Source organism: Eschrichtius robustus, chromosome 5, assembly GCF_028021215.1.
Source record: "Eschrichtius robustus isolate mEscRob2 chromosome 5, mEscRob2.pri, whole genome shotgun sequence".
Classification (NCBI taxonomy): Eukaryota; Metazoa; Chordata; class Mammalia; order Artiodactyla; family Eschrichtiidae; genus Eschrichtius; species Eschrichtius robustus.
Genome location: NC_090828.1, coordinates 136,671,831 through 136,694,674, shown reverse-complemented (window position 1 = coordinate 136,694,674; position 22,844 = coordinate 136,671,831). Strand labels below are relative to the sequence as shown.

Here is a 22,844-nt window from a genome sequence, read left to right as displayed (position 1 = left end):
AGGTTCCCCAAGTGCCTATGTGTGCAGGTGCCCAGCTAGATACTGGGGACCCAGAGCCAAGTAAGACAGGGCAAGCCTCCTGTCTAGGGGTCCCCAAGTGGGACGCACAAGATGATGTGCCAGGGTGAGGAGCGAATGTTAGAACTCCCAACTGTCTTACCTCACCATTCTACATTTTCAGTTTTTGTATCGGTTTTATTTGCTTTTTTGTGTGTTTTATACTGTACATTGTAAGCATTATAGTAAATGTCTACAGTTTTAAAATACATGTATTAAAATGATGGATGCAAGAGAAAACAAGAGCCCAAGCCCCGGGCCAAGAGTAGTGTGTGTTTTTGGGCAATGCTGGCCTTGGACCATGCTCCTTGATCAAACCTTTCCAAGGTCGAATGTTCCTGAGCAAATGTATGTACTGCCAAATTGCATCAGTCTGGAGACACGAGTTCACCGTTTAACACCTCTGAAAGCAGGATGCAATCACCGGCAGGCCTAATGACGACGGGCAGCATTTTCCTGTTGTTCCGGTTTATAAAATAATGTGCATTTCCCTCCACTGTCATTCTGTTCCCTGAAACCTGTGGGACATGCTCTGGTGTCCCCACAGGGCCAGGACCAGGCTGTGCTCCGGCCTCAGCTGTGACGTCCAGGCTGGCTCCGTGAATGCAGAGGGTCTGGCCCGGCTCCGCCTGGTTCCAGACCTGGGCAATTCCTGCACAGCCTCGCGGCTCCTTGGTGACCCCCCTGGGCTGGCTCTGCACGTGGTCGTGCTGTGGGCCCTGGGCGCTAAAGCCTCAGGAGCACAGGTTGGGGTGGGGATGATGAGAGGTCAAGGGCACCTCAGTGTGGCCAGAGCTGACTGTGTGGCATGGGGTGGGGGACGGGGGGTGTCCTCTGCTGCACCCACAGTTCCTGAGCCACTGAGCCAGCCTCATCTCCCTGCCTGGGGTGGGGGAGCTCCTCGTCAGGTGACTCACGGGGCTTTTCTGCAACAGTCACTGTTAAGGGGTGAAGGCACGGCTGGCAGTGGGTGGGCAGACCTGCACCCTGCTGGGACGTCCTAGGCTGCTCTGAGGAGCACCTGGGGCTCTCTGTTGCCCACCGCCCTGGCCAGGAGCCTCAGTGCTGCTGCCGCCACACCACACACACACCACATACCACACACACACACACACACACACCACATACCACACACACACACACACCACACACACACATACCACACACACACACACACCACATACCACACACACACACACACCACATACCACATACCACACCACATACCACACACACACACACACACACACACACATACCACATACCACATACCACACACACCACATACCACACACACACACACCACACACACCACACACACACATACCACACACACACACACCACATACCACACACAGACACACACCACATACCACACACACACCACATACCACACACACACACACACACACTACACACACACACACCACATACCACACACACACACACCACACACCACATACCACACACACCACATACCACACACACACACCACACACCACATACCACACACACACACACTACATACCACAAACACACACACCACACACCACATACCACGTACACACACACACCACACACACACACAGCACACACTGCATACCACACACACACACACACCACACACACACACCACACACACACCACATACCACACACACCACACAAAACACACACAGAGACCGATATAGAAAGAAACAAGATAAACCAAAGCAGGTGGGCCCTCTAGAGTCCACCACTCACTGGGAAGTGGGTGGAGTCCCGTTCCCCCGCCCCCGCCCCGCCCACTGCCCCTGAAGCCCCTCCCCCCGTTTTCAGCCACCTCTGCCCACCCACCCTCACCCACCCCCCCGCCTGAGAATCCCCAACCCCAGACCCCGGGACCCGGGCTGGGCAGGGCCACCGAGCCCACCTTGAAGAGCTGGCTGCCCGCCGGCACCCGGACGATGGTCCCTCGGCCCCGCTTGAGCTCCGAGGACTCCAGCCCGAATATCTCCCGCAGGAACTTGTTCCGGGAGGAGTGGACCAGGGCGAGGATGTCCTTGCTCAGCACGTCCCGGTTCTTCTCCAGGAAGCCTGCAGGGAAGCAGAGCCCCCCACCCAGCTCAGCCACCGCTGCTGACTCCGGCGAGGGGCGGGCGCGGTGCGGACACAAGCCCCCCGCAGGCCACCCCCTCCAGGCCCGCCTCCATCACCGGGGAGCGGCGCCGGGGGCTGTCACGGACACGGCCACATCCCGCAGCCCCCGCTAGCCCCCATCCCCACTGGCGCCCCCATCCAAGCCGCCACCAGGCCTTCCGCCTGATTACCCTGCCTGCCTCCTGCGCCTCCCTGCCTGCCTGGCCCCTCTGCCCCCAGGGACCTTCCTGAGAGGGCGCATCGCCCGTCACCCCGCTGTACCTCTCCTCTGCTGCCAGTGCCTGCCTTCCTCCTCCTCTCTCCCCTGGGGCCTGCACCCCGCCCCAGGGAGACCTCATCTCTCCCCCAGGCCCTGTGTCCCACCCCAGGGGGTTTCATCTCTTCCAGCGGGGCCTGCAGCCTCCACGAGCTCTCTGGGGCCCTCTTCCCTCCTAACCCACCCAGGCCAACTCTGGTTTGTGCTTCAGGCCAGCTCAAGCGTCATCTATTCCAGGAGGCTCTCCTGTCCCACAAGTGGGGTGAGAGGCCCTCCTTGGGGCTCCCTTCCGCCCTGTCACTCGGCTCAGGGGTGGCCTGAGGACTTCCCATCTGCTCCACCAGCCATGGCTCCCCGGGTGGACCATGGGCAGGAGCGAGTGCATGCCCCTCAACATCCCAGCAATCCCAGCCACCGCTGTCACTGCCACATGCACCCAGGAACCCACTAGCAGCACCGCAGACGGAGTGTCCGTTTCATGTGCAGTTTAGACCTCCCCGAGGGCAGTGTCTGCAGGCTCTCATCAGGGCTCTGAATTTCTGGGGACCCTGGGCAAGTATGATCGAGGCAACTGCGTGTTTACATAAAGGAGCCAAAAGAAGAAGAGAAGGGAAAGGAGAAAGTACAGAAACCTCCCCACCCCTCATAATCCCTGAAAATCTGGCAGCCTGGTCACGTCCAGGCAGCTTGCAGTCTGGAGAGGAAGACCTGGGCACTCCCGCCTGGAGGCCCACCCTTCCCAGCTGGCCAGTCTGTGCAGGAGCGGCCACTTCAAAACGCCCCTGCGGAACCAGCGCGGGGGCAGTAGCTGCTTTGCTCTTCCTGGAAGCCCAAAACGGGGAAACGAAAGAAATTAAACACCATTTGGCTTCCTGGCTTCAAGGATGGGGGGGTGGGTGACTTGCTGATTATGAGGTCCTGAGACGTATTTCCCTCTTCATCATAAGTTTAAACTGCACTGGTCTTGGAAATGAATGTGTGCCCATAGGCATTGTGCGCACATGCGTGTGAGCATATGTGTGTGCTTGGACAGAGTAGGTTTAAGAACAAAGCATGTCTGTCACTCACTAAGGAGACCCTGAGGGCCTGGGAACCCCAGGGCCCCTCTACCAGCCCTGCTCTGGGGCCTTGGAAGGACTTTCTAGGGCCAAGGGGCCCTGCAGCCTAAGGACTGAGCCTCCAGAAATCAGGGAGGGCAATGTATGTGCTGAGCTGTGTGCCCCCCACAATCCGTATGTTGAAGCCCTAACCTCCAGTACCTCAGAATGTGACTATATGTGGAGAGAAGGGCCTTTAAAGAGATAATTGCGGTAAAATGAGGCTGTTAGAGTGGGCCCTAATCCAGTCTGACTGGTGTCGTATAAGAAGAGGAGATAAGGGACTTCCCTGGTGGCGCAGTGATTAAGAATCCGCCCGCCAATGCAGGGGACATGGGTTCAGGCCCTGGGCTGGGAAGATCCCAAATGCGGCGGAGCAACTAAGCCCGTGTGCCACAGCTACTGAGCCGGTGCGCCACAACTACTGAAGCCTGTGTGCGGAGAGCCCGTGCTCCGCAACAAGAGAAGCCACGGCAATGAGACGCCCACGCACCGCAACCAAGAGCAGTTCCTGCTCGCCGCAATTAGAGAAAGCCTGTGCGCAGCAACGAAGACCCAACGCAGCCAAAAATAAAAATAAATAAATTTATTAAAAAAAAAAAAAAAGAAGAAGAGATTAGGAGCCAGAGACAATAAAGATGCCAGAAGAGAGACATCAGAAGGAACCAGTCCTGCCGACATCTTTGTCTTGGACTCCTGGCCTCCAGAATTGTGAGAAAATACATTTCTGTACGTATTTGTGGAATTTTGCCACGGCAGCGCTGGCCAACGAACAGAGGCGTGGGTCTGGGGGTGAGCAGACAGCACCCCTCCCCTGCTGCCATAGGAGAGAGTGGACCACCTGAGGCAGGGCACAGAATAGCAGGGAGAATGCACTGGAAGAGGCTGCTTCTCGAAGCCAGGCTAGATGAGGACCCGGGACCTGCTGAGGGATTCACCCAGCAAGGGCCCGACCCTGACTTGTCCTCGTGCTTTGAGTCACCCCACATTTTAGTGGGGTGCATTCTTAAATTCTTAGGAATTTGAGTAGTGTATGGTCTCTATTTTGTTCAGAATTTAAAAGCGATAACCGATGAAAGACTTTTCTTATTCCCTCTAATTCACATTTACAGGATATCAGAAGCTGATACAATATTGAAATACTAAGTGGTACTAAGGAACTACAAAAATACTATAGGACTTCCCTGGTGGCGCAGTGGGTAAGAATTCGCCTGCCAATGCCGGGGACACGGGTTCAAGACCTGGTCCGGGAAGATCCCACATGCCGCGGAGTAACTAAGCCCATGTGCCACAACTACAGAGCCTGTGCTCTAGAGGCCATGAGCCACAACTACTGAGCCCGCGTGCCACAACTACTGAAGCCTGCACGCTAGAGTCCGTGTTCCGCAATAAGAGAAGCCACGGTAATGAGAAGCCCACGCACCGCAACGAAGAGTAGCCCCCGCTCGCCGCAACTAGAGAAAGCCCGCGTGCAGCAATGAAGACCCAACACAGCCAAAAATAAATAAATACATTTATATATAAAAAAACAAAAGCAAACAAACAAAAAAACCCAAAAATACTATAAAGCTCATCTGTGTATCTCTGCCATTTAACAGTTAATTTAACAAAACTATAACTGAATCGTATGCATACCAAAAAAAAAAAAACAAACCCACACAGCCTGGTGTGGGGTGCAGGGAGGCCACATCAAGGGTGGAAGAAGGAAGCCTGGTTCCCCCTCTGCCAGCAGGTGCTGTGAGAGGAGGGGACTGGACCGGGAGCTGGGGCCATGCGGCCCTCACCAAGCTGGGAGTGGTGAGAGCCTAGGCGAGGCTCCAAGGCCACCTAAGCCCCTCTCCCAGCTGTGTGCCAGGAGGCTGCTTTCTGCAGGTGGGGACGGGCAGACACTTGGTGGCACCCTGTGCCTCTCCAGGCTTAGGCAAAGCCTCCCCGCCCCAGGTGTTCTCAGAGTCGGGGGAGGGTCAAGGCACCCCTGGGCTCAGTCCCTCAAAAGACAGAGTAAATGGGGCTCAAGTTGTCAGCACAGCAGGGCGCCAAAAGAAAACCCAGCAGGCCCATCGTCAAAGAGTCTGAATAAAATTTTGCACTCAGAAAGAAGCTACCTTAGTCTTAGCATACAGGAAAGTTTCAGGTCACTTCAAAGACTAAAACCTGGCCTTGAGTAGCCCATGGAGGTTGCTGCGCTCAGTGTCTTTGTATTCTGGGATTCTGGGGTCCCGCTAGCTCTGGTCTCTCCCTTTCGGAAGAGCCCCAAAGCCAGGATCTGGTGGGAACTACGAAGGAGCAGACTCGCCTCCTTATTTTTCCAACAGAAATAACCCCCTGACCTCCTAACACTGCCCCTCCTCTATGTAAAACATCAGCCCCTCCTGCTGCCTTGTCCCTCCACCTGAAAAGTGCTTGGAACATCCCTGACTCCGAGTTTCCATTTAAACAGATCAGAGCAACTCCTCATTTCTCCATACGAGCCCCACAGTGACACTATGACTGTCTGCCTCGTTTTCCTGACCACGACACTCTCTGGCCACCTTTCCCACTTTTCTAAGCACATCAGCAGGTTGACCACCCCAGGTCTTTATTTCTCCAATCAAAACCATGACTGACCTTATCTCAGCATATACACTTTCACTACCAAGAGAGTGAAAAGATATCCCACAGAATAGGAGAAAATATTTGCACATTCTGTATCTGATAAGGTACTTACAATAAAAAAGAAGACAATTAGCCTGTGCTCATAAGGAGCTGGAGAAATTGGAACCTTCATGTATTGCTGATGGAAATGTAAAATGGTGCAGCCGCTTTGGAAAACAGTCTGGTGCTTACTCCGGAAGTTAAATAGGATTACCATATGACCCAGCAATTCCTCTCCTAAGTATATACCCACAAGAAGTGAACACATATGTCCACATAAAAATTTGTACACGGGGAATTCTCTGGCAGCCCAGTGGTTAGGACTCTACGCCTTCACTGCCGAGGGCCCGGGTTCAAGGATCCTGCAAGGTGCGGGGCGCGGCCAAAAAATTAAAAAATTTTTTTTAAAAAAGGAAAACTTAAAGTTTTGTACAAGAGTGTTAATAGCAGCATTATTCATAATAGCCAAAAAGTGGAAACAACCGAAATATCCATCAATTGATTAAAGGATAAACAAAGTGTGGCATATTCGTACGGTGGAATATTGTAATTTAAAGAGACAAAGTACGGACACATGCTACAACGTGGACGAACCATGAACACATTATGCCAAGTGAAAGAAGCCAGTCACAAAGGCCACATGGTGTATGATTCCGTTTATGTGAAATGTCCAAAACAGGCAAATCCATAGAGACAGAAATCAGTGGTTGCCTAGGGCTGGGGAGAAATGAGGAATGACTGCTAATGGGAGTTTCTTTTTTGGGTGATGGAAAAGTTTTAAAATTGTGGCAACAGCTGCATAATTCTGTGAATATACTAAAAACCCTTGAGTTGTAGACTTCAAATGGGTGAATTCTACGGTATGTGAATGATCTCTCAATAGAGCTATTACCCACAAAACAAAACACAAACAAACATGCCTGGTCCATTCCATTCCCTCTGTCCCATTGCTGGTTCTGCAAAATGACCTAGTCCCCTGAGCCTTCTTTCCTTGGCCTCCCTGGAGTGCTTGGGATTTGGAAGGAAGGGGCTGCGGAGAGGAGCTGCACCCACCTTCTGCGTGGTAGTACACCTCGCCGGCAAAGTGGGCAATGCCAAATCGGGCATCGTGGATGTTCTTGGGCTGCAGGAAGGCCTTGTTGTTGGCATGGACATTCTTCAGTTTTTGCAGCAAGGTGGTGTCTGTCCCCTGGAAGAACGGACACCCTATGGGCTGAGGTCCCAGAGTCCAGCCACTGGGAGGTCAGCTGGCACAGCCCCAGGTCTCAGGGGCTCCCTCAAGAGGGCAAAACAACTGGGTTCAGAATGACTGAGGGCCTTTCTACAGACAGCAAACGGATGCCCAGGTGGTGGCAGCTTGTTGCGGTGAGTGAGGACAGAGGCGGGAGTGGGTCTCTCTCCCACCGCCAGCTCTCCTGCTCCGCCCTTCCCTACAGCTGCCCAGGGACCAGAGCTTCTCCCTTCTGTGGATCAGAGCTCTCACTGACTACATTTGAGAATCCGTCTCCCCAAGGACAGGCAGAGTCCCCCAAAGTGAGAATGAAAGTGTTTCCTTGTCTTGAACCCTCTGCAGCCCTTGACCCACAAGGCTGAACAAGCCCCCTCTTGGGGTGTGTCCTTGAATCTAAATAATGCATGCTGGGGAGTGGGAGTGAGGGTAGAGTCAGATGCCTTCCTGCGGGAGGCAGGCCTTGAAGGAGAGGAAGGCTGGAAGGCTGGGGCTTGTCTGCTAACTCCCGGCAGAGGTTCCAGCAGCCCCGGAGTTTCCCACGTGTGGGGTCTCCACCCGAGGGGCGGCGGGCCCAGGGGCGCACCTGTGGGAAGTGGCTCTCTTCGTCCAGGAGGGAGATGATGCTCAAGGGCTTGAGGGCCAGCAGGTCCAGCGTGGGCAGGTTGTCGTGGTAGTGGATGTAGTCCCAGGCGATACGCTCGGTGCGGTACTCCTCCTGCTCCATGGTGAACACGTGCTGCACGAAGAGCTGTTGCAGGTGCTCGTTGGCCAGGTTGATGCAGAGCTGCTCGAAGCTGTGGGGACAGGGACGCCCCGGGCGGGGCAGGGTTGGCTCGATCGCTACTGCAGCCGGCCACTGGCACACAGCTGCACACCCCCAAACACATGCACACGCCGACACACAGCCTCCCTCTTCTTCTACCTCCACCTCCATCACCTCCTCCGCCCCACGGCAAACAGACTCAGAGACATGAGGAGGCTCTGTGTATCATCAAGCCCCTGCCTTTGGCTCCTTACGGTCCCCTGCAGTGTCCTCTGCCAGGCCTGCCTATCCTGACACGGAGACAATCCCTGGGGGACCAAATGTCCAGTAGCCACCCCAGCATCTATGGGCAAGTGGCCTTGGTATTAAGATGAGCTTCTGGCTGGGCTCCTTTGCATCAACCAGACATACCCCCTACCCCCACCCCAATCCTCCCAACCTGTTCTTCCTCCTGGGTTCCCCACCTTGGAAAATGGGTCCGCCACTTATCACCCCTAGCTCAGGTCAGAAACCAGCCCGTCATGCCTGACACCCCTCTCTCCCTCCTCCCCAATTCCAATCAGTTGCCAAAGTCTGGTCCACGCTTTCTCCAACACAGACCTGTTTACTTCTTTTCACCGCCACTGCTGCTACCTTAATCCAGGCCACCCTTCTCCCTCACCTGGAGCGCGGTAACAGCCTGCTCGCGGCTCTGCCTGCCTCCAGCCTCACCCCCGCAATCACCCTCCACAGCCACTAGGGGGAGCAGATCTGATCCCGCTCTCCCCCTGCTTCGAATCCTCGCGGACCTGGGCGCCCATTGTGTTCGGGATCCAGACAGACAGTGACACGGTAGAAAGCCTGCCCTTCTCTGCCAGGGAGTGGCTGAGGGGCACCCTGGACTTCTCGCAGTGCTGGGAAGGCACCTTGCCCCTCCTTACCTCTGAGTCTTCTTCACACGCGTGAGCCCCCTCCCCTCCCTCCTCTGACCTGCTTGTTCTGCTCAGCCTCTGGGTCTCACTTCTTAGGCATTTCTTTTTCAGGATGGGTTGCCCATTTATGCAAAGCCGCGTGGTACCCGGGACTGGTTGTTCAAGGTCTGTTAACCCAAGAGAGTTAACACACCGCCTGCAGAGTGTGGACTAAGAATGCTGCCTGCCATATCAGCAAACAAAGGGTGTCACAGCCATGAGCCCTGAGGGAACTCAGGATGGAGACAAGGAATGGCCACCATCTAGCAGTCAGCAGACTGCAGCCACCCCCAACGGTGCAGATCGAGGAGACTCAGGATGAGAAAGCACAGGATACTGGCCTCGGATAGCCGAGGCGCCTATCAAAGGAATGATTTCAATGAGCCCTGACTCTTGCATCTTCCCATACATAGAAAAGCGCTAAATGCCTTAACTTGGGATGTCTGATTTTCTTTAATTAACAATAATCTTTTGATGTTCCAACTACCTGCCCTTTGTTGCAAAACTCTTATATGCCTGGGGACGCCCCTCGCCTCCTCGGAGCAGTTTTCTCAGAGTTGTTTGAGATGCTGTCTCCTGGGCTTCAAGTCCTAAGAACGTCCACTGAATAAAACATGACTCTCAACTTTGAGGTCGTGCACTTTTTTTCAGTCGACAAGAGCGCTTGGTGAACCCTGGTCGGGCCAGTGACACGGCGCTGCTCCTTCACGTGGCCCCCAGACTGCAGCCCTATCGCAAACCCGGCTCGCTGCTCCTTCACGGAGGGTCCTTGCATAAATGGCCAGATCCCCTACAACCAACTACTCATCCACCTCCACAGGGTCCAAAAGTGTGCTTGGTCTGCTCAACGGCCCCTCTCAGGGCCAGAAACCAATGATCAGAATCACTTTTTAGTTTACTTAGAGCTTGCATCGCGTTGGGCTGAGTTCTGCCAGGCCTACTCCATCCCACCTGCCTGCAGAGAGCTGGTTCTGGGAGGCTGTCATCTCCGTGTGCTTGCGTTCGGAATGGCTTGTATCTTGACAATCCTGGCCAAGTTGTTAGGGAAACCACTGACCAAAACCGCCTGCCCTGGCCAGGCCCGATAGTAACCACTTGCATGAGTTATCTTAAACAGGAGGTCCTGGTAAGGAATGTGGAACTAACAAGCTACCACCAAGCGGAAGAATTCGGGAAAGGTCGAAAGAGAGAGGAGACACCAGTCCATATGTCCTACCAACCTCCCAGAATCCTTCTCACTGGAATCCATCTTGGCTGAGCGATGTGTGTGCCACCATGAAGGACCCTGAGTCAGAGTGATTGGCCAGAGACAACCCGGAAACTAACCCCATCACCATAAAACCTGAGACTGTGAGCCACGTGGCAGAGCAGTTCTCTTGGGTTCCCTTACCCTGCTGCTCTCCACCTGGGCACCTCTTCCCAATAAAGTCTCTTGCTTTGTCAGCACATGTGTCTCCTCGGACAATTCATTTCCGAGTGTTAGACAAGGGCCCACTCTCGGGCCCTGGAAGCGGTCCCCCTTCCTGCAACAAAGGGACCTTCTAAGACTTAAGTTGGAGATAGGGCCTCAGGCAGGGACATGCCAAGGTCAGGACGGCCCCTTGGCTCCTCTGACGGTTCCCAGAGGCCTCTACTTGGAAACGAAACCAAGCAGGACCCTGCGGGACCCTCCTGGGTACAAAAGCCCCTCTGCATCCCCTGTTTCTTGTTTGTAGAGAAAGGCTTTAGTCTCCTAGGCCATCCCTGAGTTCCAAAGAGCAGACTCAAGCAGTTACTAATTAGGGAAGTGAGGAAATGCAGTCAAGAAACAATAATGCAGTGATAAAACAGGGTCCTAGTTCTTCCTCAAGGGGTATACATAACAATCTGATGCATCTCTTTGAGTTCTTCTACAGAAACTAAGACCCCTGCCCAGGTGGAGGATGGTGACTACACGCTGACCACAAGCACGTAGACCCCAGACTGGTTGGAACCAGAAGGTTGACGATTAAGCTATGTGAAACATCACCCCATTACTTCACCACCAACCAATCAGAAGAAAGTCCACAAGCTGATCACGTACCCTGTGACCCTCACCCCGAAAGTTGCCTTTAAAAAACTTTCCCTGAAAGTCATCAAGGAGTTTGTGTTTTGAGCATGAGCTGCCTGTTCTCCTTGCCTGACCCTGCAATAAACGCTGTGTTTTCCTTCACTATAGCCCAGTGTCAGTAGATTGGCTTTGCTGCACATTGGGTGAGCAGACCTGAATTCAGTTCGGTAACAGAACCAACTCTAGGCTCCATCCAGCCCATCCCTTTAAATGAACCAGGCTCACCTGGGTAAGCTAGGTCACGCATGTAGGACACCTCCTGCTTGCTTGTCCCCAGTCCTCATTTCCTCATCCTCCGGCCCCCGGATAACACCCCAGAGCAACACCTGTCCTCATCTGGCCCCACTGCCTGGCTCCCCTCACCACCCCTCTCTACCTCAACCCCCAGCCTTCATCACAGTCTCAGCTGGGAATTACTTTTCTGAACTGCCTCCTGCCTCCAGATCTTCAGCCTCCAGACTGGGACACTGGATCAGAAGTGTCCTGCCTCACCTTACCCCTGCCAAACTGAATAGTCGGTGATGGGCCACAAACCCCATTACCTAGTATGATATCCCACCTAGATGCAGTTGCATCAGTGTTACTGATTTCCATTTTCACCCTAACCACATGTGATGATTCACTCTAGTTCATGAGGAGAGCGGATGGCTCAAGAGGGGTGATGAATGCTGAGGTGCTTTTAGCCTGACTCTCAGGGATGCTTTTAGTTATGTGGCCTTTTCTAGACATGTTGTGGATGCCAGGGGATGTGCACGGACCACCTCACTGAGGAAAGCCATAGTCTTGCTGAGGGACTCACCCTGGTGTCTGTGAGCAGAGGTGAGAGGTCCTGCTCCTAGCCCAGAGGGGGAGGAATGGCTACCCTCCAGCTGGCTCAGAGAAGAGCTAAGCTTATCTTCCATTTTCCAAAAGCAGGTGCACTGATCTCCATACCTATTTTTCTGGAAATTTTCAAAACCAAATATGTCCAGGAGGCCGATGGTCCTTCGCACATTTTTGGGGTCCTGGGCAGGTGGGGTGAAAATTGCGGCGTTGATTTTCTTGAGAATCCACAGGAAGAGGTGCCCATAGATGCCCTGCGGAGACATGGGGTAGAGCCCACAGGCTTTGATGTACAAGAGGAAGGCTGCCCCTTTCCAGTTCACCTGGAAAGGCTGCAGGCACACGGGATCTCATGGACCTACTCAGGGAGATCATCCCTACTTTAAGGTAAGAAACCACCCTGGAGAGACTAGGCAGCCCATGGTCACCAGGCAGGTGACCGGCAGAGTTGGGACTTGCCCAGCTATCTCTGCCCTTTCTTGCTGTCCACCCACAAGGCAAGGAGCCATGCTCAACAGATTGACACGCGGGCCCCTTTTCCCGCAGCTCTGTACCTTGACGAAGGCATCCCTCCGGTCTGCAGCCTGGGCGATGTTCAGGGGCCTGGTGACAAACTCCCCACGGATGATGATGGAGTGCTTGATCAGACAGTCTCGGAGTGCCTGATCCTTCACCTGGAAGGCAGGTGGGGGCTGGCATCACAGCTGACTGAGCAGGGCCTGGCACCAACACCTTGTCTCATGACCAAATACCCTATGCCCAAGGCCTGAGGGTAGGAGATGCCTGTGACTAGGGCCAGAGTCAGGATGCTGGGCAGGGCCCGGGCCAGGGTCAGTCTGAGCACTGGGGTATCAGTGCTGGGGAAGGATGCACAAGCTGGGTGGACCCCGAGCACGCTGGTTGCTTGGTTGACCAGTCCTGTGCTGGTCTCCTGGTGCTGGGTCCACCATTGGGTGGACCCTGGGAAACAACGGGAAGGAAGGGCTCTGAGGCCCAGCCATTGACATCTGGATACGCCCAAACTGACGTCACTCCTGCCTGGAGGCTGAAGACCCAAGGGAGCAAGAGGAGTCTGGATGGAGTCCCTCCCACCACGCGGGGAAGACTGAACCAGCAAAAACCGAAGGTTTCTAAGAACCCTGAACCACATAAAGAGCATTAGCAGCAAAACATGCCCACCTAATGTGATTGCTTTTTTCCCCTCCCCTTCTGATTCTATTAATTTCCCACTGGACCTGCCAACGGGGTGTCATTTGGAGGACATTACAATGCCCCATCGCTCCAAATCAACGCTCTATTTGGTCTCCTTAATAACGTGTAGGGTGAATGGTCTGAGCACATTCCACGGGCCCAGAATAGCACAACTCATGGAGAAGCCCCGGGGACCAGGACACGGGGCAGGGACCTTTTGATGTAAGGACATCAGATTGTGTGAGTGGGGAGAGCCTGGGGTCTGGGTGGGGTGGAAAGTTGAGTAAAGGCCACAGAAGAGCAGGAGGGTCAGGGAAAAGGGAAGAAACACACATTCGAGCAAAACTGATCATTTCCAGGACTTCGTTAATAGTTAGCTCCATGACCCCACCCTGATTCCCAACCCCAGGGCCTGCAACGCTCCACCAGGGAGCTCAGGGGGTGAGCGGAGAGCCTGGGAGAGGGGTAGGAGCAAGGAACTAGAGCCTGGGAAGGGCTGTCAGCCCAGACCCCCGGGGCTCTTCACGAAAATGGAAGCTGGCGGACATAACAGCCCAGTCACCTCCAGTAACTTTATCACAGTGGGAAAGGCGGGCGTCTCCATCACGTCAGAGGAGTCCAGGTTCTCGAAGACCGCAGCTGCAGAGAGAAGCAATGACCCTGAGAGGCAAATTGGCCTGAAGTGATGGGACAGAGGCCTCAGGAAGGCAGCCCCAGATCCACACTTAGAGACAACCGTCCCCAGGAGGGAAGCACTGCCTCTCCCAGACCCCCTCTGAGAGCCGAGGCCTCCCTGGGGACCTATCAACACCTTAGCTGTAACTACTGTTAACAGGGTATGTCCCCCTCTGCTGAGATGGGGACCCTGACTCAAAGGGGAGTTTGAAGTTATTGGAGGGAGAAGGTGCTGGTGGGGCAGGTGGGGTCTCCTGAGGGAGAAAATCAGCCATCCGTCCCCTTCCATCCACTCTGCTGTCCATAGAAACCTAGGCGTGTTTGTTCGTTTGGTCAAACAAGCACGGAGCTGAGTGGAGGAGTGGCTGGAGGCCGGGCCCAGCTCTGTTGCACGTCTCCTGACCCACCTCCTGGTTCAAGTCCCTCCCCTTTGAGGCCCTCCACCTTAGGGCTGCTGAGCTGGGGGGAGGGAGGAATGCTGTTTCTGTATTTTTTTTCTTTTTTAAACTTAAAAAAATTGTAAAATAAAGTATACAGACTTTTTAAAATGCATAAAATCCAAGGGCATGTTATAACGGATAATTATTAAGTCAACAGTGTGTAACGACCACTGAAGCCAAAACCCAGAGTCTCACTAACACCCGCAGCCTCCTACATCCTTTCCTGCTCAGACCAGTTCCTCCACAAGAGGCAGTATTCTCCTGACCTCCATGGAAACCAGTTCCCTATTTTCTCTTTATCTTTTTCCTACCTACATATGAATCCCTAAACAGCATTTAATTTTACCTGTTTACCTGTGTGTCATCTAAGCACCTGCATTCCTTTGTAGCATTTAATTTTACCTGTTTTTAAATTTTGTGTGTGATCTATAATTGTCTGTATTCTTTCACTTGGCTTCATTTCTTCAATATCACATTTGATTCTCTTCCATGTCCTGAAGCCCCCTGCTTGTCAGCACCCACGTCTGGTTCATTACATGGTCACCTAGCTACAACTTGCCTGGAGCAGATTTCCTCATATCCTGTGAGACAGTGGTTCAAGTTCATGTTTTCTATATGAATCGCTCTAGAACAGTTTATTGAAAAGTCCATCTTTTCCGCACTGCTCTATGAATTGGTGTCTTTCATTAGATCTAAAGCCAGCCATAATCTCTTCGAATGTTGTGTATGCCCCATCCTTCTCTTTTCCTTTAGAACTCGAATTAAATGTATACTACATCTTCTCACTGTATCTTCTAGGTCTCCTACTCTCTCTTTTATATTTTCCATCTTTTTATCTCTCCATGCTGTACACACAGTTTCTTCTGACATTTCCTCCTTTTTCACATTATAAAACTGGCCGTTAGGGACTTCCCTGGTGGTGCAGTGGTTAAGAATCTGCCTGCCAATGCAGGGGACACAGGTTCAAGCCCTGGCCCGGGAAGATCCCACATGCTGTGTAGCAACTAAGCCCGTGCGCCACAACTACTGAGCCCACGTGCCACAACTACTGAAGCCTACGTGCCTAGAGCCTGTGCTCTGCAACAAGAGAAGCCACCACAGTGAGAAGCCCGTGCACCACAACAAAGACCCAATGCAGCCAAAAATAAATAAATAAACAAATAATTTAAAAAATATATATTAAAAAAAAACTGGCCGTTAAACTCATCCATTGAGTTCATTTTGGTTTTTATTTTTTTTTTTACTTTAGAATTTCTATGTGGTTCCTTTTAAAATCTGTAATGTCACTTTTTTTATAGTTTCCAGTTCCCTGTCTAAATTTTCAGGCTTGGTTTTTTCTTTTCTTGAACAAAGCAAGCATAGCTGCTTTGTGGTCTGTGCTCAGTAATTCCAATCTCTGAAATCTATGTGGCTCTGTTTCTATTGTCTATATGTCTGCTGATTCTTGCTCATGGTATCTCATTTCCTTGTTCTTGTTTATTTTTGGAGGCATGCTGGATGTTGTGTTTGAAACTGTTTAAAGGAATAATTTGTGACCTAGGTTGATGCTATTTTCTTCCACAGAGGATTATCAGCAACTCTGTCAGTCAGGCGCTTGGAGGCACTAACAAGCCAGGACACCTTAATCCTCAGACCAACTGGATGCTTACAAACTGGTTTGTAAGTTCACGCACGGCTTTGCTTACTCTGCATCACCCTTTGGGTTCCCAGCCAAAAGTGGGGGGATGATTGATCAGAGTCTTCACCTTTGGAGGGCCCTAAGCTTTGGCATCTCCCCCCTAACCCCACAAGGCCTCCAAAATCATAGCTAAAATTTTCAATGTACTTTTCCAAGATGCTGTGACTTTGGTGGGTCCTTTGGGTGAGGACCCGCAGGGATTTTTTTCCTCCTCTGTCCCAGTCCCCCCATTCTTCCTCCCCAGGGGGTGTACTCTGGGTGGAAACAGCATTACCCATGAACTCCACATTCCCCAGGTGGAGAATGGCGGCCAGCAGCTTGCTGAGGTCCCAGTTCTCGGAGTCGGAGAACATGAGGATCTTCATGGCTGAGCGGACGTGGGCATAGTTCTTGGCGTCACTGAGCCCCTCACAGGAGGTACAGTTCCCCTGCAAGATCGGGCCCATCAGGTTTCTGGGGCCACCCCACACCCTACCTTCTCCACTGTAGGGCCAGCAAGGCAGGGATGCATCAGGGATTCGGCCAAAGGGCCCTGGTAAGTGATACTGCACTGGCTCCGGGTGGATCCCAAGGGGCCACCTGGAGGCCCAACCTCAAAAAATACACAGAAGGGCTTCCCTGGTGGCGCAGTGGTTAAGAATCCACCTGCCAATGCAGGGGGACACGGGTTCGCGCCCTGTTCGGGGAAGATCCCACGTGCCGCAGGGCAGCTAAGCCCGTGAGCCACAACTACTGAGCCCGCGTGCCACAACTACTGAAGCCCGTGCGCCTAGAGCCCGTGCTGTGCAACAAGAGAAGCCACCACAATGAGAAGCCCGCGCACCGCAATGAAGAGTAGCCCCCGCTTGCCGCAACTAGAGAAAGCCCGCACACAGCAACAAAAACCCAAATCAGCCAAAAATAAATAAATAAATAAATACACAAATATTTTAAAAAAAGAAAAAGAAAATACACAGAGGTGGAACAGTGGCGACACAGACGCAGTGTGCTATGGTAGCTTGACAGCTGTGTGGCCACGGCTAAGTCATTCCGCTTCTCTGAGCCTCTATTTGTCAGCCATCCATGGTAACGCCTGCCTCACCCTCTCGGGGGGAACGTCACGGGTTCATTCCTTTAACAAACACTTTCCAAGGCTCACTGTGTGCCAGCCCCTGGGCTATGTGCTGGGAATTCAGAAATGGAGAGACCAGGCCCTGCCCTGGGTGCTGTTGCATCCAGGAGGGGAGGCACAAAGCGAATGGCGGGGTCACAGGCTGTTACAGGCGCTGAGACCAAAGGGGGCTGGGCCGGCCTCCTGGGAGCTGGGGAAAGGCTTCCTGGAGGAGGCATCTGAGCGGTCCCACAGGCTGAGCTTCACAGCAGCACAGGGGAGAAACGGCCAGACTGGGCAGTGAGGTGGGAGGCACGGGTGGAAGCCGCAAGGAGCCTGGCGTCGCCGTTGAGGGGGAGAGGTTGGTGGGTGGTAGGATGTGGAGGGACTTGGAAACCTTGCCAAGGAGCCACAAGGAGCCCCTGAAGAGCTGTAATGAGAGACGTAGTCTGTCAGACTTGCTCTGTGGGAGGTCTCGGGCTGGATGATAGATTGGGGTCAAGTCTGGAGAGGGGGGTGGACCCAGGAGGAAGCTAGCACCATGGTCTAGGCAAGAGATGACGGAGGCCTCCAGGCAGAGACCCAGGAGAGAGGGCTTAGGCAGGACACAGGGTCAAGACGTGGGTTTCATTCATTCCCTCAGCAGCAAGGTGAGCCTGATGGCTGCTTGTGCTACACTGTTCGTGCATGGGGACGCAGCGAGCAAGGCCCCTGCTCTCCTGGAGCTCAAGCTCTAGCGGCACCTCCGAGGATGGTGAGTGGAATGAAGCGAGGGTTTCAGAGCCTTCTGTCCATAGGGAAATAAGGAAGATGAGGCTTGTGGGGCGGGACCATGGGCTCAGTAGGAAACAGGGAAGCACACGGACAAGGGCAAGCCTCTGATGGCCGCCAAACACAGAAAGGGTGGCGTGGAGAATGGAAAAGGGGCGTCCTCAGTCCCTGCCCAGGGGCCCGACCACAGTTTGGGCTTTTATGAGGCTGTAAACCAAGGGTTGAGCTGGAGCCGGCCCTTCTTCCTTCTTCCTCATTGTTATTGAGAGGCGGGGAGGGGAGGGGAGGGGAGAGGAGGGGCAGGGAGAGGAGGGAAGGGGTAGGAAGGGGAGGGGGGAGGCGAAGGGAGAGGCGGGGAGGGAAAGGAAGGTTGAACAGAAACCTGCACCGGGTCTCCTCCTCTTCCCGGAGCCCCAGGCCACGGTGGCTGAGGCGTGGGGAGGAAGCAGGACGGGAAGGGGCGGGGAGAGGCGGGGCGGGGGCAGGGCGAGAAGGGGAGGGGCGAGGAGTGGCAGGGGCAGCGCGGGCCTCACCATGGTCAGGTAGTGGTAGTCAGAGGGCGTGCCTAGGCACAGCAGCTGCTTCTCCTCCGCGCTCATCCCCATGAGCATGCAGTAGAAGATGTGGTAGTTCCGCTCCTCGGGGGCCTAGTGGGGAGGGAGTTCCAGGGAGCTTGTAAGCATCTCCCCCGAGGCTGCGGGGCCTCAGGACTGTCTCCTGCCCCCAGCCCTGTCCCAGCTTCCTTCTTTCTCAGCAGGTAGGGCTCCGGCATTGATCTGAGGGATGGCCACGCCTGGTCGCTCCTCCAAGGCCAGCTCATCCTGACTGTTCTGCGCGGAAAGGCCACCTTGCCCTTGGAACTCGTCACTCCCCGGGGCTTCCCTGCATCCTGACTGCTCCTCGCAACCCGGAGTCACAGGTGAGGCAGTGTGTCCAGATTCAGACCCGAGCCCTCTGACTCAGAACCCTGGACTCTTTACAGTCTACGGTGAAGCCTTCCTATTCACCGTGTGACCCCCCAGGACCTGACATCCACAGGTTTACCTAGCTGGGCCTCTGCATTTTTAAACTTTATTTCACATCCCCATTGTGAAATTCAGACAATGCCAAGTGTAGAGTGTTAAAGGGTGAGTTTCTTTCCGCCCCACCTTGCCATTTCTCAAATGACCTCCCCTTCCTCCTCAGAACAGTTTGATGGCGTGTGTTCCTTTCTAGACATCACTAATGTATTTACTTAGAGTATATCTATGAAAAGTTTATTTTTATTTTTTAGGCAAGAACATACTTATTGTTCTTCAGCTTCCTCTTTTTTCATCTAAATGTGTCTCTTAGCCGTCTGTCTACACTGACACAGACACACCTCCCCATCCTTTTAACTTGCCCAGCATTCCACAGTATAGATACGCCAAAATTTTTTCATCTTATCATGGACAGGACTTATCTCTGACCTGCTTTAGAAGTCTCCTGTCCATCCTGGGGTACCTCTCTGAGGAACAAATTCTCTGAATTCACCAACCTCCATGCGAAGAATTATAAGCTTCTGGAAAGGGCAAACTTTGGAGTTGGAGAGACTACCTTCTACTAGTTCTGTGACCCTGGATCAGTTACTTAACTTACCCGGACTCAGTTTCTTCATCTATACAATGGGGAGAAAGAGACCCGTCTCTCATGGTTGTTGTGAAGGTCTAATGAGATAATGCAGGGGAAACACCTGGCGCCAGGTGGGGGTCACTAAAGGTGAGCTTCCTTCTTCAGCTTGCCCAGGTGTCTGTCTGTCCTAACACACAGCGCCAGTCCCTTTGGCGGCACGTCCCCAATCTGAAACATCGTGTGTGTGTGGTGCATGTGCGCTCATGCATACACGTGTTGGGGGTTATAGCATCATAGGAGAGAGCGCCCTACCCCCAACAAAGCCGTGTTAACTCAGCCGACGTGGCTGCCACACTTTGGGCCCCTTGTGACCCAGGACTGTCTACTTGATTTGTGGGGCGCAGTGCAGAATGAAAGCATGGGGCTTCTTGCTAAAGACTTATTGAGAATTTCAAGATGGCAACAACAGAGCATCAAACCGAGACCGGGCCCCCGTGAGCACAAGGCTCTGTGTTGACGACACAGGCCACATGCCACCTCATTTCCTGCAGGTGGTCTTTTGGACAGTGTCATCTAGGTCCTCCTGCCAGGGGCCCCAACACACCTGAAGATACATCCACCCCAAGACGGGGACTGGCCTGGCCTCAGAATTAATTCTAGTAGAGGTGAAGAGTAGTAAGCACCAAAGGATGAAGACAACTGTATAGATGGAAAATTCAAAAGAGAACATCCTTGAATAAATCATTTCCTTGAATATTGGGGAAGGACCATCATTATCCAGTTCTAAGGGTCCTTGGCCCATCTCGGATCAGGGTTCAATGACAGCAAGCTAAGGCCTATGGGGGTCTGGGGCGGAGGAAAGGAGAGGTGAGAGTGATGGAAGGGACCCCTCTTGGAAGCCTCCCCAATCCCCTGACTCCCATCCTGGGGTCGGGGGAGGTTCCCCCAGGACCAGTGCAGCAGGCGGAGGCCTTACCTGCCGGCAGACCCGGGATTTCTCCAGAAGAAATTGCTCAATGCACGCCCCCTCAATCACCCCACTGGGGTTGAAGTAGATGTCGATGTACTTCCCAAAGCGGCTTGAGTTGTCGTTTCGGATCGTCTTGGCATTTCCAAAGGCTGAGGGCCGACGGATGATGCCCATGATGGGAGCAGAGAAGGGAAAATTTACTTTTATTGGGGTCCTCGGGGAAGGCTCCTCAGAGGAGGTGGCCAAGCCCAGACTCGAAGGATGGGTAGGATTACAGTGGACAGTGGTGGCAGCCGAGGGTTTGCTAAGAGGAAGGCAAAGTGCAGCTAAAGGTTCGGAGGTCAGAAAGCATGGGGTGTGCTTCCAGGGAGGGAAATTTTGCTGGACCGTAGGATACAGGAGGAAAGCAGTGGAAGATGGATGGAACCGTTAGCAGGGGGTGCCAAGGAGCGCAGAGCCTTGAATGCCAAGCTAAGAAGTTTGGCATCAGTCCCACAGGTGACAGGGGAAGCAGGAAACCTTCTGAGGGAGTGTGGAGGCAGATTTACATTTTAGAAAGATTGCTCAGGCTGTAGGGTGGAGGCTGGGTTCCAGAGGGCAAGCTTGCAGAGAGAGTGGCAAGAGCTGGCACGGGTCAGGGTGCAGATAAGGAGCTTAGACCAGATGGCATTTGGGCTGCAGCACGATCCAAAATGCATTCCGTAGAGCTGTTTCTGCAAGGTTTTAGGATGTGACTGCATTAGGAAAGATCCTTTGCACACACATCCTCACCTGCATACATAATTGAAAAAAACAGAGGATCTGGCTACTCTTATTAGCATAATGCATTTGGGATCCTTCCATGTATCAATAATCCATTTCCAGCTTTTCCAAATTGATTTCATCTTGGAGCCCTTTTTATTTTTTTATTTTATTTTTTAGTCTTTGGCTGCATTGCGCGACATGTGGGATCTTAGTTCCCTGACCAGGGATCGAACCCGCATCCCCTGCAGTACGAGCGCAGAGTCCTAACTACTGGACCGCCAGGGAAGTCCCTTGGAGCCCTTTTTAAAAGAAATACTTGTTAAGGTTCCATGGAAATCCCACCTGTGAAAGCTCACCAGATCATCGGTCTTTCTTCTCTGTGCTTCCCGGAAGCCCCCATGCTACCATCCACCCCATCCTTGCCTTTCGTGTCCTGAGGAACCCTGAGAAGTCGCTGAAAGTGTATGGCTTATTCTGCCCTTCCCCACAGGCACCCCCTGGCAGGAAGGTGCCAGCCCACAGGTCCTGGAAAGGAGGCTGGTCCCGTGGGTGCCTGCATACCTTCCAGGATGGGGTTGGCCTCCAGGACCTGCTGCTCAATCCACGAATGCTGGCTGCTGATGGTGGCCAGGAACTGCAGGATGAGCTTGGTGGTCTCTGTTTTCCCTGCTCCAGACTCGCCACTGCAAAGAGGGCATGCAGGAACGTCAGTCAATAGAACAACTATTTTTCAACACCTCTCAACTCTCCTGCAAACCCATCACAGGCCCGCTTTCTGGGCCAGTCTGAACAAGGATGCTCTCTCCCTGTGCAGAAATCCCACTGTGTTCTCCCTGACGTCCCCTGCCTACTTTGTGTTAGTTTATCAGTGTGTTCATCTTTCCTGCTCGACTCTGCAGGTATGGTTGTATGTGGTTCTTTCCAGGGTCACTGGCACAGTGTTCAGTAACTATATGAATGAATAAGACCAGGTGATGCAATGCCCTGATATAACGTTCTCTCTGTGAGCAGTGAGGTCATGCTGGCCAGAGGGGGAACTGCATCAGCCTTTCGGGAAAGCAGTCTGGCATAGGTATCAAAACCCTTCAGAATTATACCGCCATTAGTCTAAGGAAAGAATCCTGAAATCAGAAAAAGCCTTCTCCACAAAGCTTCCTGCTCATTAAAGCGTTATTTATTTATCATTGCAACTGTGGAACATGGGAAGCAACAAAAATGGGGGAAATTAGTTGTGGTCCATCCAGTCAGAGAACATTGTGCAGCCACTTAATCCAGGTCTGCACAGAGCCTGCAGTCACATGAGCAATGCTTACCAGTTAAGTGAAGTGGTAAATGTAGGTAGTATTCAGTAAAATTTTAACCAAGTGGGTAGAGGAAGCTTTTTCTTCCAAAAATGTCTAGCAATATTTTTGCTGAGAATATTTTTCTGAAATTTTCTAAAATTTTCATAGTGAATATATATATTCATTTCATAATGGTAAAATATGAAAACCAGTTTTTAAAATTACTTAGGGCAGTGCAGTGGCCAAGATAGTGCTATAGAAGGACCTTGAGGACCCTGAGCTTGACTCCTGCCCCCAAATTACAGCTATTTATTTGTTTAAAAGATTTATTCGTTATTTATTTATTTATTTATTTATTTATTTAATTTTTGGCTG

The 22,844-nt window shown here is 52.8% G+C and overlaps 1 protein-coding gene across 1 annotated transcript in view; it reads right to left on the bottom strand.

The window, feature by feature from the left end:
- Positions 1-22,844, bottom strand: part of MYO7B (myosin VIIB) — a 101,129-nt gene that overhangs the window by 38,561 nt on the left and 39,724 nt on the right. Inside the window, exons 6-15 of the mRNA XM_068543694.1 lie at positions 21,748-21,869; positions 20,449-20,591; positions 18,416-18,529; positions 16,296-16,449; positions 13,791-13,867; positions 12,592-12,711; positions 12,149-12,291; positions 7,997-8,207; positions 7,236-7,371; positions 1,969-2,132 (exon numbers count right to left, since the gene is read on the bottom strand). Coding sequence (XP_068399795.1) covers positions 1,969-2,132; positions 7,236-7,371; positions 7,997-8,207; positions 12,149-12,291; positions 12,592-12,711; positions 13,791-13,867; positions 16,296-16,449; positions 18,416-18,529; positions 20,449-20,591; positions 21,748-21,869 — 1,384 coding nt within the window. The remainder of the gene's footprint in view (positions 1-1,968; positions 2,133-7,235; positions 7,372-7,996; positions 8,208-12,148; positions 12,292-12,591; positions 12,712-13,790; positions 13,868-16,295; positions 16,450-18,415; positions 18,530-20,448; positions 20,592-21,747; positions 21,870-22,844) is intronic.